At 49.2% G+C, this 23,732-nt stretch overlaps 1 protein-coding gene across 4 annotated transcripts in view; it reads left to right on the top strand.

Moving 5' to 3' along the window:
- Positions 1-23,732, top strand: part of nin (ninein (GSK3B interacting protein)) — an 86,647-nt gene that overhangs the window by 9,775 nt on the left and 53,140 nt on the right. For all 4 annotated transcript variants that reach the window (XM_052485616.1, XM_052485629.1, XM_052485615.1 and 1 more), the window contains exons 2-4: positions 6,896-7,105; positions 12,084-12,189; positions 16,684-16,844. In XM_052485616.1, coding sequence (XP_052341576.1) covers positions 6,917-7,105; positions 12,084-12,189; positions 16,684-16,844 — 456 coding nt within the window. In that variant the 5' untranslated portion in view covers positions 6,896-6,916. The remainder of the gene's footprint in view (positions 1-6,895; positions 7,106-12,083; positions 12,190-16,683; positions 16,845-23,732) is intronic.

Below are 23,732 nucleotides of genomic sequence, written 5' to 3'. Positions count from 1 at the left end.
ACCAGCTCTGTCAGGAGGAATGGGCCAAAATTCACCCAACTTATTGTGGGAGGCTACCCGAAACATTTGACCCAAGTTAAGCAGTTTAAAGGCAATGCTACCAAATACTAATAGAGTGTATGTAAACTTCTGACCCACTGGAAATGTGATGAAATAAATAAAAGCTGAAATAAATCATTCTCTCTACTATTATTCTGACACTTACATTATTATTTTTGTGTGTGTTTTTTTTGTTTAATTTTTACCCCTTTTTCTCCCCAATTTCGTGGTATCCGTTTTTCTTAGTAGCTACTATCTTGTCTCATCGCTACAACTCCCGTACGGGCTTGGGAGAGACAAATGTTGAAAGTCATGTGTCCTCCGATACACAACCCAACCAAGACGCAATGCTTCTTAACACAGCGCGCATCCCAACCCGGAAGCCAGCCGCACCAATGTGTCGGAGGAAACACCGTGCACCTGGCAACCTTGGTTGGTGCGCACTGCACCCGGCCCGCCACAGGAGTCGCTGGTGCGCGATGAGACAAGGATTTCCCTACCGGCCTAACCCGGACGACGCTAGTCCAATTGTGCGTCGCTCCACAGACCTCCCGGTCGCGGCCGGTTATGACAGAGCCTGGGCGCAAACCCAGGGTCTCTGGCGGCACAGCTGGCGCTGCAATACAGCGCCCTTAACCACTGTGCCACCCGGGATACCGGGGTATGAAAGAGTCGCAGGAGTCAAATGAAATCAATCAGATCAGCGAGATTTAAGTGACACGTGGATTTTGCACACCTCAAACACAGGAAATGGGGATCTGAAAAAGACAGATCCTCAAGTGGTCGGGGCAAGCCTGTTGCTACCAGAAGTCTTTGTTGTAATCAGAGAGGAAGAGGAAGAGGAAGAGACCCAACTCAGCAGAAAATATGTCTACATCCAGCCGGCGGAGATTTTCCCGTTATTTCACACACCAAGCGATGAGTTTTTATACGGAGGTCAATGAAAGGGGGTGTCGAATTTGGTCAACAACAACAAAAATGTATGTCTTATTTGTTTCCGTGAGGTTTATTTGATCTAGTAGACGTTTTGTAAACGCTTAAGTTGTTACGAGTGCTCTGATATAAGTAGGACACGTGACATTCCGGCAATACAGAGAAATAAACACGGTCTCTTAAGATGGCTATCCATATTCATGACACGAGGCTTGTAGCATAGCATCTCTCTCTAGTGAATTACAGGCTGGTTGACATCAACAACCCTCATCGAATATTCAAAACAGGATTACAATAATGAGATGTATACACCAATTGAAATAAAGGATAGGCGGGAGACTAGACTGCCCGCAGTGCCGCTTTGTGGACAAAGACTCCCATTGTTAGGGCCGAGAGACATGTATCTTGTCAGTATATGCATCATCTTGGTTGTAAAACTTAACAATTTACAAGCTCTACTTGGTGCTCTACCATTCTCCCCCCCCCCCCAACAGCTTGGTTGTTTAGTAACAAAACCGAAGAGCTCCCAACTATAAGGGAAAAACAGACAGGGTTGGCTTAGATAGTTGACAACATATGTTACCTATATTTCGTCAAACAGTGTTTATTTAACACATGTTTAACAATAAATGTGCACAATGATCACTCAAATACATCGTTGCAGTTGTTGGTTAGCTAGCTAGCGATTTTTTGTTTGTTGTTGCAATATTAGCATAGACATGACATCGGTCAAAACTATACATGGTGTCAAGAACAATTAGCATAGACATGACATCAGTCAAAACTATACATGGTGTCAAGAACAAGATAAAACTAGCTGAAACGAGCCGCCTAAGATTCCCCACACAGCAGCTTCTCGCTGTTGTTGCGGCCATCCAGATTCACAACAAGGCCATCCAGATTCACTACAAGGCCATCCAGATTCACTACAAGGCCATCCAGATTCACAACAAGGCCATCCAGATTCACTACAAGGCCATCCAGATTCACAACAAGGCCATCCAGATTCACAACAAGGCCATCCAGATTCATAACAAGGCCATCCAGATTCACAACAAGGCCATCCAGATTCATAACAAGGCCATCCAGATTCATAACAAGGCCATCCAGATTCACAACAAGGCCATCCAGATTCACAACAAGGCCATCCAGATTCACAACAAGGCCATCCAGATTCACAACAAGGCCATCCAGATTCACAACAAGGCCATCCAGATTCACAACAAGGCCATCCAGATTCATAACAAGGCCATCCAGAATCACAACAAGGCCATCCAGATTCACAACAAGGCCATCCAGATTCACTACAAGGCCATCCAGATTCACAACAAGGCCATCCAGATTCACAACAAGGCCATCCAGATTCACAACAAGGCCATCCAGATTCACAACAAGGCCACAGATTCACTACAAGGCCATCCAGATTCACAACAAGGCCATCCAGATTCACAACAAGGCCATCCAGATTCTACAAGGCCATCCAGACTCACAACAAGTCCATCCAGATTCACAACAAGGCCATCCAGATTCACAACAAGGCCATCCAGATTCACTACAAGGCCATCCAGATTCACTACAAGGCCAACAAGGCCATCCAGATTCACAACAAGGCCATCCAGATTCACAACAAGGCCTATGTAACTTGGAGCTCGTTTTAATGGTGGTAATGATTGGATGGTCTACATTGTGTCTGGCCATCCAGAATCGCAAACAACACACAGATTTCTGCTCCATTGAAGCGGTGTTGTCAGCTAACCCGTTTATATGCACTGACTAAATCACTGGTTGATTAGTTAGTATGGTTTGGGTATTCCTCTTGAAGCTTGTATTTTTTTGTATATTTACTCAATATTCTTGGTTCCACCTCTGAGCACAATAGCAATGATTGTATCTGTTGTGAGGTTTATCTTCCATATCGACTTTTAGTTCTGTGCAGATACACATCTAATGTATTCTGTAACCTAAGTTTGTTCCTCTGCATCAAACTGCATCCCATCATGTGTCAAAGGTAATGCTTCATTCTTATGGCATCTCATTGTGTCATGAAGCATCCCAGTGTCGTAGCCCAGCTGGAAGTCACTGTGTCATGGCCCAGCCAGCTAGAAGTCACTGTACCACAGCCCAGCTGGAAGTCACTGTGTCACGACCCAGCTGGAAGTCACTGTGTCATGGCCCAGCCAGCTTGAAGTCACTGTACCACGGCCCAGCTGGAAGTCACTGTGTCACGGCCCAGCTGGAAGTCACTGTGTCATGGCCCAGCCAGCTAGAAGTCACTGTGTCACGGCCCAGCCAGCTAGAAGTCACTGTGTCACGGCCCAGCCAGCTGGAAGTCACTGTGTCACAGCCCAGCCCAGCCTGCTGGAAGTCACTGTGTCACGGCCCAGCCAGCTGGAAGTCACTGTGTCACGGCCCAGCTGGAAGTCACTGTGTCATGGCCCAGCCTGCTGGAAGTCACTGTGTCACGGCCCAGCCTGCTGGAAGTCACTGTGTCACGGCCCAGCCAGCTGGAAGTCACTGTGTCACAGCCCAGCTGGAAGTCACTGTGTCATGGCCCAGCCTGCTGGAAGTCACTGTGTCATGGCCCAGCCTGCTGGAAGTCACTGTGTCACGGCCCAGCCAGCTGGAAGTCACTGTGTCATGGCCCAGCCAGCTGGAAGTCACTGTGTCATGGCCCAGCTGGAAGTCACTGTGTCACGGCCCAGCTGGAAGTCACTGTGTCACGGCCCAGCCTGATGGAAGTCACTGTGTCACGGCCCAGCTGGAAGTCACTGTGTCACGGCCCAGCCTGATGGAAGTCACTGTGTCACGGCCCAGCTGGAAGTCACTGTGTCACGGCCCAGCTGGAAGTCACTGTGTCATGGCCCAACCAGCTCGAAGTCACTGTGTCACGGCCCAGCCTGCTGGAAGTCACTGTGTCACGGCCCAGCCTGATGGAAGTCACTGTGTCACGGCCCAGCTGGAAGTCACTGTGTCACGGCCCAACCAGCTGGAAGTCACTGTGTCACGGCCCAACCAGCTGGAAGTCACTGTGTCATGGCCCAGCCTGCTGGAAGTCACTGTGTCACGGCCCAGCTGGAAGTCACTGTGTCACGGCCCAGCCTGCTGGAAGTCACTGTGTCACGGCCCAGCTGGAAGTCACTGTGTCATGGCCCAGCCAGCTGGAAGTCACTGTGTCACGGCCCAACCAGCTGGAAGTCACTGTGTCATGGCCCAGCCAGCAGGAAGTCACTGTGTCACGGCCCAGCTGGAAGTCACTGTGTCACGGCCCAACCAGCTGGAAGTCACTGTGTCACGGCCCAACCAGCTGGAAGTCACTGTGTCATGGCCCAGCCTGCTGGAAGTCACTGTGTCACGGCCCAGCCTGCTGGAAGTCACTGTGTCACGGCCCAGCCAGCTGGAAGTCACTGTGTCACGGCCCAACCAGCTGGAAGTCACTGTGTCATGGCCCAGCCAGCTGGAAGTCACTGTGTCATGGCCCAGCCAGCTGGAAGTCACTGTGTCACGGCCCAGCCAGCTGGAAGTCACTGTGTCAAGGCCCAGCTAGCTGGAAGTCACTGTGTCACGGCACAGCCTCTGGAAGTCACTGTGTCACGGCCCAACCAGCTGGAAGTCACTGTGTCAAGGCCCAGCTAGCTGGAAGTAACTGTGTCACGGCCCAACCAGCTGGGCTGTATCCACCTGGGCTGTATCCACCTGTATCCACACATCGGTTGTATCCCAAAAGGCACCCTATTCCCAATATATTGTGCACTACTTTTGACCAGAGCCCTGAAAGATAGTAAGCTAAATAGGGATTAGGGTGTCATTTGGGGTGGCACGCCTGGTTGTCTCATCATCCGGTAAGGCTGATTGGATTAGGTAAAGCCTTGCCACTCGACCACGTAATGACTCTGGTGTGTAGCGCCCAGTTGATCATCCTCCCAGTGCTGGGTGGAGGCTGATGGGGCTGTTCATACCATGGATGTTTCCACCCTCATCGTAAGTGTCTCGCTGTAAACTGGTATTGGAATGTGAACTCGTTATTCTCTTGGCTAGGTTCTTTAGGGGGAATATATATATATATATATATATATACAGTACCAGTCAAAACTTTGGACACACCTACTCATTCAAGGGTTTTTCTTTATTTTTTACTATTTTCTACATTGTAGAATAATAGTGAAGACATCAAAACTATGAAATAAACTGTTAAACAAATCTAAATATATTAATATTTGAGATTCTTCAAAGTAAACACCCTTTGCCTTGATTCCATATGTGTTATTTCATAGTTCAGAAATGTCCGGGAACTTGCAGGTGCCTTGATGGATGTGTGGGGTAACATCTCACAGCAAGAACTGGCAAACCTGGTAAAGTCCACGAGGAGGAGATGCACTGCAGTACTTAATGCAGCTGGTGGCCTAGCCCTCACCCTCCGATCCAACAGGTCCCAGACGTGCTCAATGGATTTGAGATCCGGGCTCTTCGCTGGCCATGGCAGAACACTGACATTCCTGACTTGCAGGAAATCACGCACAGAACGAGCAGTATGGCTGGTGGCATTGTCATGCTGGAGAGCCATGTCAGGATGAGCCTGCAGGAAGGGTACCGCATGAGGATGTCTTCCCTGTAACACACAGCGTTGAGATTGACTGCAATGACAACAAGCTCAGTCCGAAGATGCTGTGACACACCGCCCCCAGACCATGACGGACCCTCCACCTCCAAATCCATCTCGCTCCATAGTACAGGCCTAATGTGTAACGCTCATTCCTTCGACCATCACGCCCGTTGCGACTCGTCAGTGAAGACTACTCTTTGCCAGTCCTGTCTGGTCCGGCGACGGTGGGTTTATGCCCACAGGCGACGTTGTTGCCGGTGATGTCTGCTGAGGACCTGCCTTACAAGGCCTCAGTTCAGCCTCTCTCAGCCTATTGCGGACAGTCTGAGCACTGATGGAGGGATTGTGCGTTCTTGGTGGAACTCGGGCAGTTGTTGTTGCCATTCTGTACCTGTCCTGCAGGTGTGATGTTCGGATGTACCGATCCTGTGCAGGTGTTGTTACACGTGGTCTGCCACTGCGTGGATGATCAGCTGTCCGTCTTGTCTCCCTGAAGCGCTGTCTTAGGCGTCTCACAGTATGGACATTGCAATTTATTGCCCTGGCCACATCTGCAGTCCTCATGCCTCCTTACAGCATGCCTAAGGCACGTTCACGCAGATGAGCAGGGACCCTGGGCATCTTTCTTTTGGTGTTTTTCACAGTCAGTAGAAAGGCCTCTTTAGTGTCCTAAGTTTCCATAACTGTGACCTTAGTTGCCTACCATCTGTAAGCTGTTAGTGTCTTAAGGACCGTTCCACAGGTGCATGTTCATTAATTGTTTATGGTTCATTAAACCAGCATGGGAAACAGTGTTTAAACCCTTTACAATGAAGATCTGTGAACTTATTTGGATTTTTACAAATGATCTTTGAAAGACAGGGTCCTGAAAAAGGGACGGTTCTTTTTTTGCTGAGTATATATATATATATATATATATATATATATATATATATATATATATGAGGGAGGGAGAGGGGTAGGAGAGCGAGAGATCTTTATCTCACTCTCTGTGTGTGTTCAGGGCAGGGTGCTGTCCTATAACTGTGCTAACTGTCTCCAGGGCAGTGTGCTGTCCTATAACTGTGCTAACTGTCTCCAGGGCAGGGTGCTGTCCTATAACTGTGCTAACTCTGTCTGTCCAGGGCAGGGTGCTGTCCTATAACTGTGCTAACTGTCTCCAGGGCAGGGTGCTGTCCTATAACTGTGCTGTCTCCAGGGCAGGGTGCTGTCCTATAACTGTGCTAACTCTGTCTGTCCAGGGCAGGGTGCTGTCCTATAACTGTGCTAACTCTGTCTGTCCAGGGCAGGGTGCTGTCCTATAACTGTGCTAACTGTCTCCAGGGCAGGGTGCTGTCCTATGGGATGGATGACAGCCAGCAGGATCAGTACGAGGAGCGTCTGAAGGAGGTCTTTGAGAGTTTCGACGCCAGCGGCGCCGGGTCGCTGTGCCCCGAGGAGCTATCTGACCTGTGCCAGGCCCTGCACCTGGAGGATTCCACCCCTACTCTGCTCCATGCCCTGCTGCAGAACCAGGACCCACTCACTGGCAGGGTAAGCCCCTACACCTGGGCCTGTTCATTAAGGTTGGAAGAGAACGGACTGAAACAGGGAGGGACTACCAGAACTTGTCTAATAAGAAACACCTGTTGTTGTTTTTTTTAATTAAAAAAACAACAACATTTTTGCTACGTTTTGCAATGGTTTTGCAATGGTGTGCACTAATGAATACGGCCCTGCTACAACTCAGGATATGGTCAGCTTTAAGTTAGTGTTAATGTTAACTAATGTTAACTAACTGGTGTTGTTAGTTCACTGGCAGTGTAAACCCCCTCCCCCGGCCACAGCTCAGGATATCGGATACTCTTCATCTTTTAGCGTAACGCTGTGGTTGAATGAACCTGGGTTGAAGAGTGAGGTAGTGATAGTGTTTACGGCGTCCAATCAAAAACACATATTTTTTTGACCAATGGGTAAAAAAAAAAAAAAGAATCCTCTTTTAAGAAAACCAATGGTCCAAACCTCATGTCTTCATCATAATCCGTCCAACAGTTTCTACCCTTGTAGGAAAGCCAGAATTAGGGTGACTAAGTCAATGGAGGCCGTAGGAAAGGAAATTGCATCAGCTAGGCTGGATTCTGTGGGAGAATACAGGCTACCTGACAGGCTCACTCGCCCGTTGGCTGGATTCTGTGGGATACAGGCTGTGTGTTTAGTGGGATACAGGCTGTGTGTTTAGTGGGATACAGGCTGTGTGTTTAGTGGTATACAGGCTGTGTGTTTAGTGGGATACAGGCTGTGTGTTTAGTGGGATACAGGCTGTGTGTTTAGTGGTATACAGGCTGTGTGTTTAGTGGGATACAGGCTGTGTGTTTAGTGGGATACAGGCTGTGTGTTTAGTGGGATACAGGCTGTGTGTTTAGTGGGATACAGGCTGTGTGTTTAGTGAGATACAGGCTGTGTGTTTAGTGGGATACAGGCTGTGTGTTTAGTGGGATACAGGCTGTGTGTTTAGTGGGATACAGGCTGTGTGTTTAGTGGGATACAGGCTGTGTGTTTAGTGAGATACAGGCTGTGTGATTAGTGGGATACAGGCTGTGTGTTTAGTGGGATACAGGCTGTGTGTTTAGTTGGATACAGGCTGTGTGTTTAGTGGGATACAGGCTGTGTGTTTAGTGGGATACAGGCTGTGTGTTTAGTGGGATACAGGCTGTGTGTTTAGTGGGATACAGGCTGTGTGTTTAGTGGGATACAGGCTGTGTGTTTAGTGGGATACAGGCTGTGTGTTTAGTGGGATACATACAGGAGCCAGTCAGCCAATCAACCAGGGAGCCAGTCAACCAGGGAGCCAATCAACCAGGGAGCCAGTCAACCAGGGAGCCAATCAGCCAGGGAGCCAGTCAGCCAGGGAGCCAGTCAACCAGGGAGCCAGTCAGCCAATCAACCAGGGAGCCAGTCAGCCAGGGAGCCAGTCAACCAGCGAGCCAGTCAGCCAGGGAGCCAGTCAGCCAATCAACCAGGGAGCCAGTCAGCCAGTCAACCAGGGAGCCAGTCAACCAGGGAGCCAGTCAGCCAATCAACCAGGGAGCCAGTCAACCAGGGAGCCAGTCAGCCAATCAACCAGGGAGCCAGTCAACCAATCAACCAGGGAGCCAGTCAGCCAGTCAACCAGGGAGCCAGTCAACCAGGGAGCCAGTCAGCCAATCAACCAGGGAGCCAGTCAACCAATCAACCAGGGAGCCAGTCAACCAGGGAGCCAGTCAACCAGGGAGCCAGTCAGCCAATCAACCAGGGAGCCAGTCAACCAGGGAGCCAGTCAGCCAGGGAACCAGGGCCAGTCTCCTGGTGCTTTGTTAGCCGTCTTGTTTTTGAGAGAAATTAGATCCTTTCATTGGCCTTCTCATCCCAGGTGTCTGTTGTCATAACAACCAGGCTAATCAACATTCACAAGTGAAGTGTGTCTGTTTGAGAGGGTGCTTGATGAGGAAAATTCTCCCCTTGCTTTGTTCGGCCTGGAATAGAAATGACATTGGTTAAATCTTTTGTTATCGTTTATCCTCCATGTCTGGTCCAAATAAAATATCGCTTCAATTTTATTAATGGTAAAATTCACTCATAGCGGCCCACCACCAAAATCTGGCAGGTAGCCTCTGGGTTGCTTTGTATGGTTGGGTGGATGGATTCCCCTAAAATAAGCCCACATTACTCATAACTAGAGGTGTGACAGTTCACCAAACCCAGGTACTTATTGCGGTTTTGAGGTCACGGTTCGGTTACGGTACAGCGGGGAAATGAAATGCCAACCGTTACTGGAGTTAATTTTAGATTTATTTGGTAAAAGACGCAAAACTAAAAAGCATCCTATTTGTGTCCCAAGTTCAGCTTCTGTGACAGCATTCACAGTGTTCCCATTGCCTGTTGTGACAGCATTCACAGTGTTCCCATTGCCTGTTGTGACAGCATTCACAGTGTTCCCATTGTCTGTTGTGACAGCATTCACAGTGTTCCCATTGCCTGTTGTGACAGCATTCACAGTGTTCCCATTGTCTGTTGTGACAGCATTCACAGTGTTCCCATTGCCTGTTGTGACAGCATTCACAGTGTTCCCATTGTCTGTTGTGACAGCATTCACAGTGTTCCTGGCATTGTCTGTTGTGACAGCATTCACAGTGTTCCCATTGTCTGTTGTGACAGCATTCACAGTGTTCCCATTGTCTGTTGTGACAGCATTCACAGTGTTCCCATTGTCTGTTGTGACAGCATTCACAGTGTTCCCATTGTCTGTTGTGACAGCATTCACAGTGTTCCTGGCATTGTCTGTTGTGACAGCGTTCACAGTGTTCCCATTGTCTGTTGTGACAGCATTCACAGTGTTCCCATTGTCTGTTGTGACAGCATTCACAGTGTTCCCATTGTCTGTTGTGACAGCATTCACAGTGTTCCCATTGTCTGTTGTGACAGCATTCACAGTGTTCCCATTGTCTGTTGTGACAGCATTCACAGTGTTCCTGGCATTGTCTGTTGTGACAGCATTCACAGTCAGCCAGGGAGCCAGTCAACCAGGGAGTCAGTCAACCATGCTGCCAGTCAACCAGGGAGCCAGTCAACCAGGGTGCTGTCTGTTGTGACAGCATTCACAGTGCTCCCATTGTCTGTTGTGACAGCATTCACAGTGTTCCCATTGTCTGTTGTGACAGCATTCACAGTATTTCTAAATTGCACCTGTAATTGTATTGTGACCTGCTGCTGACTATCAGGGCGTGAGGCAGGCTGTTGCTGAGTGACTGAGTGAGTGATAGGGAGGGGGAGGGCAGCAGGTCTGTGTGTGTGTGCGTGTGTGTTGACCACAGTCATTGGTGTTGAGAGTTGTATCCTGACCCCTCCCCCAGTCTTACCAATCATTATTAGAACCAACACAGCAAGAGAACAACTGAGAAATAATCGGGACAGGTCTAACAGACTCTGGGACAGTTCTAACAGACTCTGGGACAGGTCTAACAGACTCTGGGACAGGTCTAACAGACTCTGGGACAGTTCTGGGACGATGGATCCAAAATTCGTGCAACTACCGTAAATCAAAATCAAAACTTTGAAAAAATAAGGCTGATGTGTCGTGGAAATGTCCTGTATTACCAAATAATGAGAGAGCAAACCACACACACAAGTCAGAGTTATCATAAAGTCCCATCTTTAATGATATGAGCTTCGCCAAAGCTGTGTGACTCTCAGATCAATTCAGTGTCCATAAATGAATTCTCTGAGAGTGCTTACAAAACAGTTCTTAGTATCATTTATAGCCAAGACACACACAAGTCAGTTATCATAAAGTCCCATCTTTAATGATATGAGCTTCACCAAAGCTGTGTGACTCTCAGATCAATTCAGTGTCCAAGACACACCCATCAAAAAGACTGGTCAGCCATGTGACAGATAACAGATCTTAGGAACATTACACAAATAACCTTTTACTTGAAAAAAGGAGTATCCTATAGCCAGACAGCATTAGCTATAAATTATCCTTCAGTTTGGTCTCCTAAACCGAAGTTCTTGTCTCGTTCTTGGTACCACTTAGAACCAAAACATTACCTCATCCAATGGCATATATCAATTGTCAATTCTAGACACTCCCATCAACCCCTCCTGGACAAGCTCACAGAGAAAAGAGTGAGCCTCTAGGTCAAGATAAGGGCAACCTCAGAGGGAACATATCGTCCAGGGCCACCCCCCTCCACCTCCCTAGACATGTCATCCAGGGACACCCCCCTCCACCTCCCTAGACATGTCATCCAGGGACACCCCCCTCCTCCTCCCTAGACATGTCGTCCAGGGACACCCCCCTCCTCCTCCCTAGACATATCGTCCAGGGACACCCCTCGTCATCCTCCTCCTCCCTAGACAAGTCATCCAGGGACACCCCCCTCTCCTCCTCCCTAGACATGTCATCCAGGGACACCCCCTCCTCCTCCTCCCTAGACATGTCATCCAGGGACACCCCCCTCTCCTCCTCCCTAGACATGTCATCGGGGGACACCCCCCTCCACCTCCCTAGACATGTCATCCAGGGACACCCCCCTCCTCCTCCCTAGACATATCGTCCAGGGACACCCGCCTCCTCCACCTCCCTAGACATATCGTCCAGGGACACCCCCCCCCCTCCACCTCCCTCCACCTCCCTAGACATATCGTCCAGGGACACCCCCCTCTCCTCCTCCCTAGACATATCGTCCAGGGACACCCCTCGTCATCCTCCTCCTCCCTAGACATATCGTCCAGGGACACCCCCCTCCTCCACCTCCCTAGACATATCGTTCAGGGGCACCCCCTCCTCCACCTCCCTAGACATATCGTCCAGGGACACCTCCCGTCCTCCATCCTGCATTCACAGGATTCAATGCAATTCAATGTTAGGAATTTCATGACCAATATTTTATCATCTCAGTAATATTTTGTCTTTCCCTGTTCATGTTATTGTGGGAGAACAATCAGAAAAACTGTTGTGTCTCATTGCAAAATGTTGTATTTTGTGTTGCAGGTTGGTTTTGACCAGTTCAAGAATGCCCTGATTGTGGTGTTATCAACGAGCATAGTAGCAACACCTGCACCCAGTCAGGAGACAGCACCTGCTTCTCTATCACCAGGTAAGGAAGGAGTGGAATTGTGAAAGATGTCACTGTTCAACAGTATAGCTTCCTCGACTCACAAACACTCATTGGTCCTTGATCCTCACGTCCTCTGTCTCCCAAGCATGTGACCTCTCTCTCTCTCTCTCTCTCTTGACAATGCCTTAGCTTTTAGGAGAAACCTGCATCGCTCTTGTCAACAGACCTCAGTGCTTATTATTGAATGTACATTGGGAAGAAAAGAGTTATGTGAACCCTTTAGAATTACCTGGATTTCTGCATAAATTGGTCATAATATGTTTTCTGGTCTTCATCGAGGTCACAACAATAGACAAACAGCGTCTGCTTAAACTAATACCACACAAACAAATTATACGTTTTCATGTCTTCATTGAACACACCGTGTAAACATTCACAGTGCAGGGTGGGAAAAGTATGTGAACCCTTGGATTGAATAACTGGTTGACCCTCCTTTGGCAGCAATAACCTCAACCAGACGTTTTCTGTAGTTGTGGATCAGATCGGGCACAACGGTCTGGAGGAATTTTGGACCATTCCTCTTTACAAAACGGTCTCAGTTCAGCAATATTCTTGGGATGTCTGGTGTGAAGTGCTCTCTTGAGGTCATGCCACAGCATCTCAATCGGGTTGAGGTCAGGACTCTGACTGGGCCACTCCAGAAGGTCAGGACTCTGACAGGGCCACTCCAGAAGGTCAGGACTCTGACTGGGTCACTCCAGAAGGTCAGGACTCTGACTGGCCCACTCCAGAAGGTCAGGACTCTGACTGGCCCACTCCAGAAGGTCAGGACTCTGACTGGCCCACTCCAGAAGGTCAGGACTCTGACTGGGCCACTCCAGAAGGTCAGGACTCTGACTGGGTCACTCCAGAAGGTCAGGACTCTGACTGGCCCACTCCAGAAGGTCAGGACTCTGACTGGCCCACTCCAGAAGGTCAGGACTCTGACTGGCCCACTCCAGAAGGTCAGGACTCTGACTGGGCCACTCCTGAAGGCGTATTTTCTTCTGTTCAAGCCATTCTGCTGTTACATCTGTCTAATGGGTTATTGTCCTGTTGCATCACCTAACTTCTGTTGAGCTTCAATTGGTGGACCGATAGCCTTACATTCTCCTGCAAAATGTCTTGAGAAACTTGGGAATTCATTTTTCCCGTTGATGATAGCAGGCTGTCCAGGCCCTGAGGCAGCAAAGCAGCCCCAAACCAGGATGCTCCCTCCACCATACTTTACAGTTGGGATGAGGTTTTGATGTTGGTGTACTGTGCCTTTTTTTCTCCACACATAGTCTCAACATCTCAACTGTAGTTTCATCTGTCCACAGAATATTTTGCCAGTAGCGCTGTGGAACATCCAGGTGCACTTTTGCAAACTTCATACATGTAGCAATGTTTTTATTGGACAGCAGTGGCTTCTTCCGTGGTGTCCTTCCATGAACACCATTCTCGTTTTATGTATCGTAGACTCGTCGACAGAGATGTTAGCATGTTCTAGAGATTTCTGTAAGTCTTTAGCTGACACTCTAGGATTCTTCTTAACCTCATTGAGCATTCTGCGCTGTGCTCTTGCAGTCATCTTTGCAGGACGGCCACTCCTAGGGAGAGTAGCAACAGTGCTGAACTTTCTCCATTTATAGACCATTTGTTTTACCGTGGACTGATGAACATCAAGGCTTTTAGAGATACTTTTGTAACCCTTTCCAGCTTTATGCAAGTCAACAATTCTTAATCTTAGGTCTTCTGAGCTCTCTTTTGTTCGAGGCATGGTTCACATCAGGCTGGTTCACATCAGGCTGGTTCACATCAGGCTGGTTCACAAAATTCAATTGTGAGTGTTTGATCTGTCATTGTTGTACGTATGGTACAGAACATAGAATATGGTACGGTACATAGAATATGGTACAGAACATAGAATATGGTACGGTACATAGAATATGGTACGGTACATAGAATATGGTACGGTACATAGAATATGGTACGGTACATAGAATATGGTACGGTACATAGAATATGGTACGGTACATAGAATATGGTACGGTACATTGAATATGGTACGGTACATAGAATATGGTACGGTACATAGAATATGGTACGGAACATAGAATATGGTACAGAACATAGAATATGGTACGGTACATAGAATATGGTACAGAACATAGAATATGGTACAGAACATAGAATATGGTACGGTCATAGAATATGGTACGGTCATAGAATATGGTACGGTCATAGAATATGGTACGGTACATAGAATATGGTACGGTCATAGAATATGGTACGGTCATAGAATATGGTACGGTCATAGAATATGGTACGGTCATAGAATATGGTACGGTCATAGAATATGGTACGGTACATAGAATATGGTACGGTACATAGAATATGGTACGGAACATTGAATATGGTACGGAACGGTACATAGAATATGGTACGGTACATAGAATATGGTACGGTACATAGAATATGGTACAGAACATAGAATATGGTACGGTACATAGAATATGGTACGGTACATAGAATATGGTACAGAACATAGAATATGGTACGGTACATAGAATATGGTACGGTACATAGAATATGGTACGGTACATAGAATATGGTACGGAACATAGAATATGGTACGGTACATAGAATATGGTACAGAACATAGAATATGGTACGGAACATTGAATATGGTACGGTCATAGAATATGGTACGGAACATTGAATATGGTACGGAACATTGAATATGGTACCATACAGTTTGGGCATCTGTTCTGTCTCTCTTCAATAAGCATTGTATAAAATGAAGAGTCCTTAAGTGCCCTGTTTGGGTTGTGATGTATCACAAGCTGTAGTCCTGTGTTCAAACGGTGCTGGCTGTTCTGTGTTTACAGTCTGGCTCCCACCGGATCAGATGAATTAAGCCACCTGAGTGTCAGTGAGGGCAGAGAAACTCAACTACAGCCCTGCCAGGCAGTGTGACAGAGAGGAGGAGGAGGAGGAGGGGGGAGGGAGAGACCAGGCAGTGTGACAGAGAGGAGGAGGAGGAGGAGGGTGGAGGGAGAGACCAGGCAGTGTGACAGGGAAGGAGGGGGAGGGGGAGGGAGAGACCAGGCAGTGTGACAGGGAGGGAGGGGGAGGGAGAGACCAGGCAGTGTGACAGGGAGGGGGAGGGGGAGGGAGAGACCAGGCAGTGTGACAGGGAGGAAGGGGGAGGGCGAGGCCAGGCAGTGTGACAGAGAGGAGGAGGAGGAGGAGGGGGGAGGGAGAGACCAGGCAGTGTGACAGGGAGGGAGGGGAGGGGGAGGGAGAGACCAGGCAGTGTGACAGGGAGGGAGGGGGAGGGAGAGACCAGGCAGTGTGACAGGGAGGGGTAGGGGGAGGGAGAGACCAGGCAGTGTGACAGGGAGGAAGGGGGAGGGCGAGGCCAGGCAGTGTGACAGAGAGGAGGAGGAGGAGGGGGGAGACCAGGCAGTGTGACAGGGAGGGAGGGAGGGAGGGGGAGGGCGAGGCCAGGCAGTGTGACAGGGATGGAGGAAGGGGAGGGCGAGGCCAGGCCAGGCAATGTGACATGGAGGGAGGGGAGGGGAGGAGGGTGACTCCAGGAGGGAGGAGAGGGGAGGAGGGTGACTCCAGGGGGAGGAGGGTGACCCCAGGGGGAGGAGAGGGGAGGAGGGTGACTCCAGGAGGGAGGTGAGGGGAGGAGGGTGACTCCAGGAGGGGGAAGAGGGGAGGAGGGTGACTCCAGAGGGAAGAGGGGAGGAGGGTGACTCCAGGAGGGAGGAGAGGGGAGGAGGGTGACTCCAGGGGGAGGAGGGTGACTCCAGGGGGAGGAGAGGGGAGGAGGGTGACTCCAGGAGGGAGGAGAGGGGAGGAGGGAGACTCCAAGGGGGGAGAGAGGGGAGGAGGGAGACTCCAGGAGGGAGAGAGAGAGAAAGAGGGAGAGAGAGGGGGAGAGAGAGAGAGAGAGAGAGAGAGAGAGAGAGAGAGAGAGAGAGAGGGAGAGAGAGAGACACACAGAGAGGGAGAGAGAGAGAGAGACACAGAGGAGAGAGAGAGAGAGAGAGAGAGACACAGAGAGAGAGAGAGAGAGAGAGAGACACAGAGGGGGAGAGAGACACAGAGGGGGAGAGAGAGAGAGAGAGAAGGAGAGAGAGACAGAGAGGGAGAGAGAGGAGGCAGGTAAGACTTATTTAAGAAGGATTACTAAATCGGTGCCGTAGAGTTAGAGAGCGGTCAATCCGTGTTAACTTTTAGGACCAGGTAATCACTGTTCCTTAAATATGACTTCAAATCCCTGTCAGTTGAGCTAATGTGTCCTGAGTCACAGTCTGTGTCTGAATGGAAGTGAAAACATTGAAAGCCGATAAAGGTTGTTTTGTTTGTTCTTCCTGACAGAACGAAATGTAGGTTTCTAAATGATGAACCTTTCGGTAGAAGTAGTGGCAGGTTTAGACGTGATTTAATTATGTTTTTTTGAAAGGACCATTCTCATCGTCTTCTCCTTCTCCACAGACTCAACAGTCCAAGCTAAGTTTGTGCGGGGTAGTAAACGCTATGGCCGACACTCTACACCGGAGTTCATAGACACCGTCACAGGCTTCTCAGAGGTGCTCAGCTCAAACGCTACAGACCCACAAGATCATGAAGACTCTACTGTGCCCAGGAAACGCGAGGTAAACACCTACCTACTGAGAATGGATGGATGGAGGGAGAGAGAGAGGGAGGGAGGGGTGAATGGATGGATGGATGGGTGAATGGAGGGAGGGAGGGAGGGAGGGAGGGGGAGGGAGGGAGGAATATACTAATATTTATCACCTCAGTTTCAACTCTTGCTGTTATTCTTCACATACGGTGTCACCACTTTCTGCCAGTACCATCGGTATTGGGCTTTGGTTCTCCTTCTACTGGCAACACACAATGATAAAGACACAGACCCTATTAAGTAAATCAACAGTCGATGCAATATTGTTCTGTATGTTCCATGATCTCCTCTCTGCTTTCTACGTGTCGAGCACTTTGACCGCGCATTATAGATACATCAGACAACCTCAGGAGCTGTACCAGGAACTGCCTGTACCACAAGGCTGCTTTGTGGAGACGGGCCTAGACTCAGGGCTACCTGCTGTCCTTGCCTTTCTCGGTCCTTGTCTCTCTCTGTCCGCGTCTCTCTCTCTGTCCTCGTCTCTCTCTCTGTCCTCATCTCTCTCTTTCCTTGTCTCTCTCTGTCCTCGTCTCTCTCTCTATGTCCTCGTCTCTCTGTTCTCGTCTCTCTGTCCTCGTCTCTCTCTGTGTCCTCCTCTCACTCTGTCCTCGTCTCTCTCTCTCTGTCCTCATCTCTCTCTGTCCTCATCTCTCTCTTTCCTTGTCTCTCTCTGTCCTCGTCTCTCTCTCGGTCCTCATCTCTCTCTCTGTCCTCGTCTCTCTGTTCTCGTCTCTCTGTCCTCGTCTCTCTCTGTGTCCTCCTCTCACTCTGTCCTCGTCTCTCTCTCTGTCCGCGTCTCTCTCTCTGTCCTCATCTCTCTCTCTGTCCTCATCTCTCTCTCTCTGTCCTCATCTCTCTCTTTCCTTGTCTCTCTCTGTCCTCGTCTCTCTCTCTGTCCTCATCTCTCTCTCTCTGTCCTCGTCTCTCTGTTCCCGTCTCTCTGTCCTCGTCTCTCTCTGTGTCCTCATCTCTCTGTCCTCGTCTCTCTCTCTGTCCTCATCTCTCTCTCTCTGTCCTCGTCTCTCTGTTCCCGTCTCTCTGTCCTCGTCTCTCTCTGTGTCCTCCTCTCACTCTGTCCTCGTCTCTCTCTCTGTCCTCGTCTCTCTCTGTGTCCTCCTCTCACTCTGTCCTCGTCTCTCTCTCTCTGTCCTCATCTCTCTCTTTCCTTGTCCCTCTCTGTCCTCGTCTCTCTCTCTGTCCTCGTCTCTCTGTCCTCGTCTCTCTCTGTGTCCTCCTCTCACTCTGTCCTCGTCTCTCTCTCTGTCCTCATCTCTCTCTGTCTTCATCTCTCTTTCCTTGTCTCTCTCTGTCCTCGTGTCTCTCTCTCTGTCCTCATCTCTCTGTTCTCGTCTCTCTGTCCTCGTCTCTCTCTGTGTCCTCCTCTCACTCTGTCCTCGTCTCTCTCTCTGTCCTCGTCTCTCTCTGTGTCCTCCTCTCACTCTGTCCTCGTCTCTCTCTCTCTGTCCTCATCTCTCTCTTTCCTTGTCTCTCTCTGTCCTCGTCTCTCTCTCTGTCCTCGTCTCTCTGTTCTCGTCTCTCTGTCCTCGTCTCTCTCTGTGTCCTCCTCTCACTCTGTCCTCGTCTCTCTCTCTCTGTCCTCATCTCTCTCTGTCCTCATCTCTCTCTTTCCTTGTCTCTCTCTGTCCTCGTCTCTCTCTCGGTCCTCATCTCTCTCTCTCTGTCCTCGTCTCTCTGTTCTCGTCTCTCTGTCCTCGTCTCTCTCTGTGTCCTCCTCTCACTCTGTACTCGTCTCTCTCTGTGCCCCTCTCAGTCTGTCCTTGTCTCTCTCTCTCTGCCCTCATCTCTCTCTTTCCTTGTCTCTGTCCTCGTCTCTCTCTCTCCCTGTCCTCGTCTCTCTCTGTGTCCTCCTCTCACTCTGTCCTCCTCTCTCTCTGTGTCCTCCTCTCTCTCTCTGTCCTCCTCTCTCTCCCTGTCCTCGTCTCTCTCTGCGTCCTCATTCTCTCTCTGTCCTCGTCTCTCTCTATCCCATGTTGTGTGTTTTCTCAGTAGCCTGGAGTAAGGCTGAAGGTTGAAGGCTGATAGGAGCATGTTGGTGTTATTGTTAGATAATCAGCTTAGTGCCAGATCTTTAAATGAAATGTAGGCACGCACACACACACACACACACTCCTCTAACACAAAGCCTTCACAAGGTTCCTCTCTGGCTATTCTCAACTATGGCTACCCTTGGGTGGCAGGGTAGCCTAGTGGTTAGAGCTTTGGACTAGTAATTGGATGGTTGCAAGTTCAAACCCCCGAGCTGACAAGGTACAAATCTGTCGTTCTGCCCCTGAACAGGCAGTTAACCCACTGTTCCTAGACCAGTTAACCCACTGTTCCTAGACCAGTTAACCCACTGTTCCACTGTTCCTAGACCAGTTAACCCACTGTTCCTAGACCAGTTAACCCACTGTTCCTAGACCAGTTAACCCACTGTTCCTAGACCAGTTAACCCGCTGTTCCTAGACCAGTTAACCCACTGTTCCTAGACCAGTTAACCCACTGTTCCTAGACCAGTTAACCCACTGTTCCTAGACCAGTTAACCCACTGTTCCTAGACCAGTTAACCCACTGTTCCACTGTTCCTAGACCAATTAACCCACTGTTCCTAGACCAGTTAACCCACTGTTCCTAGACCAGTTAACCCACTGTTCCACTGTTCCTAGACCAGTTAACCCACTGTTCCACTGTTCCTAGACCAGTTAACCCACTGTTCCTAGACCAGTTAACCCACTGTTCCGCTGTTCCTAGACCAGTTAACCCACTGTTCCACTGTTCCTAGGCCAGTTAACCCACTGTTCCGCTGTTCCTAGACCAGTTAACCCACTGTTCCACTGTTCCTAGACCAGTTAACCCACTGTTCCACTGTTCCTAGGCCAGTTAACCCACTGTTCCGCTGTTCCTAGACCAGTTAACCCACTGTTCCGCTGTTCCTAGACCAGTTAACCCACTGTTCCACTGTTCCTAGACCAGTTAACCCACTGTTCCACTGTTCCTAGACCAGTTAACCCACTGTTCCGCTGTTCCTAGACCAGTTAACCCACTGTTCCGCTGTTCCTAGACCAGTTAACCCACTGTTCCACTGTTCCTAGGCCAGTTAACCCACTGTTCCGCTGTTCCTAGACCAGTTAACCCACTGTTCCACTGTTCCTAGACCAGTTAACCCACTGTTCCACTGTTCCCAGACCGTCATTGAAAATAAGGGCAGTTGTTTTTGTTTGTTTTTCTATGTTTGTAGGTTTCTGTTTCGGGCCCAGTATGGTTCTCAATCAGAGGCAGGTGTCGTTAGTTGTCTCTGATTGAGAATCATAATAATAATAATATAATAATATATGCCATTTAGCAGACGCTTTTATCCAAAGCGACTTACAGTCATGTGTGCATACATTCTACGTATGGGTGGTCCCGGGAATCGAACCCACTACCCTGGCGTTACAAGCGCCATGCTCTACCAACTGAGCTACAGAAGGACCACATACTTAGGTAGCCTGGGTTTCACTGTTGGTTTGTGGGTGTTTGTCGCCACACGGTACTGTTTCGGTTTTTGGAGATTTCACGTTATCGTTTGTTTTTGTTCAAGTGTTCATTTGTCTGTATTAAAAACATTACGGACACTCACCAACGCTGCATCTTGGTCCAATCCTTACTCCTCTTCAGTCTTCGGACGAAGAGGAGATCTGCCGTTACATCTATATATTAATAACAGCGATGCTAAAGTATACCAGAGAACTTAAGATGATCAACCTCGGCCCACGTCTACACTGTGGCCATTACTGTACTTCAACAGAAATAGCACCTCTTGTTTTGTCATTGCTGATACTTGTAGGTCAACACCTGTCTACAGGACCTGGACATTCGTTGGTCTTTATTGTTATACAGATTCAGCTATGCAGCGAGCGACTGGAACAAGTTGCAAAAAAACAAACCACTCAAACTGGACAGTTTTATCTCCATCTCTTCGTTCAAAGACTCAATCACGAACACGCTTACTGACAGTTGTGGCTGCTTCGCGTGATGTATTGTTGTCTCTACCTTCTGGCCCTTTGTGCTGTTGTCTGTGTCCAATAATGTTTGTACCATGTTGTGTTGCTACCGTGTTGTTGTCATGTTGTGTTGCTACCATGTTGTTGTCATGTTGTGTTGCTACCATGTTGTTGTCATGTTGTGTTGCTACCATGTTGTTGTCATGTTGTGTTGCTACCATGTTGTTGTCATGTTGTCATGTTGCTACCATGTTGTTGTCATGTTGTGTTGCTACCATGTTGTTGTCATGCTGTGTTGCTACCATGTTGTTGTCATGTTGTGTTGCTACCATGTTGTTGTCATGTTGTGTTGCTACCATGTTGTTGTCATGTTGTGTTGCTACCATGTTGTTGTCATGTTGTGTTGCTACCATGTTGTTGTCATGTTGCTACCATGTTGTTGTCATGTTGTGTTGCTACCATGTTGTTGTCATGTTGTGTTGCTACCATACTGTGTTGATGTCTTAGGTCTCTCTTAATGTAGTGTTGTGGTGTCTCTCTTGTCGTGATGTTTTGTCCTATATTTTTATTTTTAATCCCCACATGAGGCCTTTTGTCTTCTGGTAGGCCGTCATTGTAACATAAGAATTTGTTCTTAACTGACTTACCTAGTTAAATTAAGGTTAAATTTAAAAAAAAAAATGTTAGCAATAGCATCAGGACATGATTGACTCTTAATATAATACTGTATGTACACTGATTAGGAACCAGGGTACTTTGAACCTTGCTCTGTGTGCGTGCGTGTGTGTGTGCGTGGCGTGTGTGTGTGTGCTCACTATGCTGCCAGTGTTGTGGTGGTCAAGGCAACGACTGTGTTTTATCCCCCTCCACATCTTCATGTTGAGACAGGCCAGGGATTTCAGCTAACAAAGAATTAAGGGGTGGGGAGGAGGAGTCGACGAGAGGGAGAGAGAGAATCATGGAGGAGGAGGAGAGAGAGTCATGGAGGAGAGTAGAGAGGGAGAGAGAATCATGGAGGAGAGTAGAGAGGGAGAGAGAGTCATGGATGAGAGTAGAGAGGGAGAGAGAGTCATGGAGGAGAGTAGAGAGGGAGAGGAGAGAGAGAGTCATGGGAGAAGAGAGAGAGAGAGACATGGGAGAGGAGAGAGAGACATGGGAGAGGAGAGAGAGAGAGTCATGGGAGAGGAGAGAGAGTCATGGGAGAGGAGAGAGAGAGAGACATGGGAGAGGAGAGAGAGTCATGGGAGAGGAGAGAGAGTCATGGGAGAGGAGAGAGAGACATGGGAGAGGAGAGAGAGACATGGGAGAGGAGAGAGAGTCATGGGAGAGGAGAGAGAGACATGGGAGAGGAGAGAGAGACATGGGAGAGGAGAGAGAGACATGGGAGAGGAGAGAGAGACATGGGAGAGGAGAGAGAGAGAGACATGGGAGAGGAGAGAGAGACATGGGAGAGGAGAGAGAGTCATGGGAGAGGAGAGAGAGACATGGGAGAGGAGAGAGAGACATGGGAGAGGAGAGAGAGACATGGGAGAGGAGAGAGAGACATGGGAGAGGAGAGAGAGAGAGACATGGGAGAGGAGAGAGAGAGAGACATGGGAGAGGAGAGAGAGAGAGACATGGGAGAGGAGAGAGAGTCATGGGAGAGGAGAGAGAGACATGGGAGAGGAGAGAGAGTCATGGGAGAGGAGAGAGAGACATGGGAGAGGAGAGAGAGAGACATGGGAGAGGAGAGAGAGTCATGGGAGAGGAGAGAGAGTCATGGGAGAGGAGAGAGAGACATGGGAGAGGAGAGAGAGACATGGGAGAGGAGAGAGAGACATGGGAGAGGAGAGAGAGACATGGGAGAGGAGAGAGAGACATGGGAGAGGAGAGAGAGAGAGACATGGGAGAGGAGAGAGAGAGAGACAGGGGAGAGGAGAGAGAGAGACATGGGAGAGGAGAGAGAGAGAGTCATGGGAGAGGAGAGAGAGACATGGGAGAGGAGAGAGAGAGAGACATGGGAGAGGAGAGAGAGAGAGAGAGACATGGAGGAGGAGAGAGAGAGACATGGATGAGGAGAGGAGAGAGAGACATGGATGGAGGAGAGAGAGATGGATGAGGAGAGAGAGAGAGACATGGAGGTGGAGGAGGAGAGAGAGAGATGAAACATGGAGGAGGAGAGAGAGAGAGACATGGAGGAGGAGAGAGAGAGAGACATGGATGAGGAGAGGGAGAGAGAGAGACATGGATGAGGAGAGAGAGAGAGAGAGACATGGATGAGGAGAGAGAGAGAGAGACGTGGAGGAGGAGAGAGAGAGACATGGATGAGGAGAGGAGAGAGAGACATGGAGGTGGAGGAGGAGAGAGAGAGACATGGATGAGGAGAGAGAGAGACATGGAGGTGGAGGAGGAGAGAGAGAGAGAAACATGGAGGAGGAGAGAGAGAGAGACATGGAGGAGGAGAGAGAGAGAGACATGGAGGAGAGAGAGAGAGACATGGATGAGGAGAGAGAGAGACATGGAGGAGGAGAGAGAGAGAGACATGGATGAGGAGAGAGAGAGAGAGCTGGAGGAGGGGAGAGAGAGAGACATGGGAGAGGAGAGAGAGACATGGGAGAGGAGAGAGAGACATGGGAGAGGAGAGAGAGACATGGGAGAGGAGAGAGAGACATGGGAGAGGAGAGAGAGTCATGGGAGAGGAGAGAGAGAGAGACATGGGAGAGGAGAGAGAGAGAGAGAGAGACATGGGAGAGGAGAGAGAGAGAGACATGGGAGAGGAGAGAGAGTCATGGGAGAGGAGAGAGAGACATGGGAGAGGAGAGAGAGTCATGGGAGAGGAGAGAGACATGGGAGAGGAGAGAGAGACATGGGAGAGGAGAGAGAGACATGGGAGAGGA

Source organism: Oncorhynchus keta, chromosome 29, assembly GCF_023373465.1.
Source record: "Oncorhynchus keta strain PuntledgeMale-10-30-2019 chromosome 29, Oket_V2, whole genome shotgun sequence".
Taxonomy (NCBI): Eukaryota; Metazoa; Chordata; class Actinopteri; order Salmoniformes; family Salmonidae; genus Oncorhynchus; species Oncorhynchus keta.
This window is presented reverse-complemented; position numbering and strand designations above follow the sequence as displayed.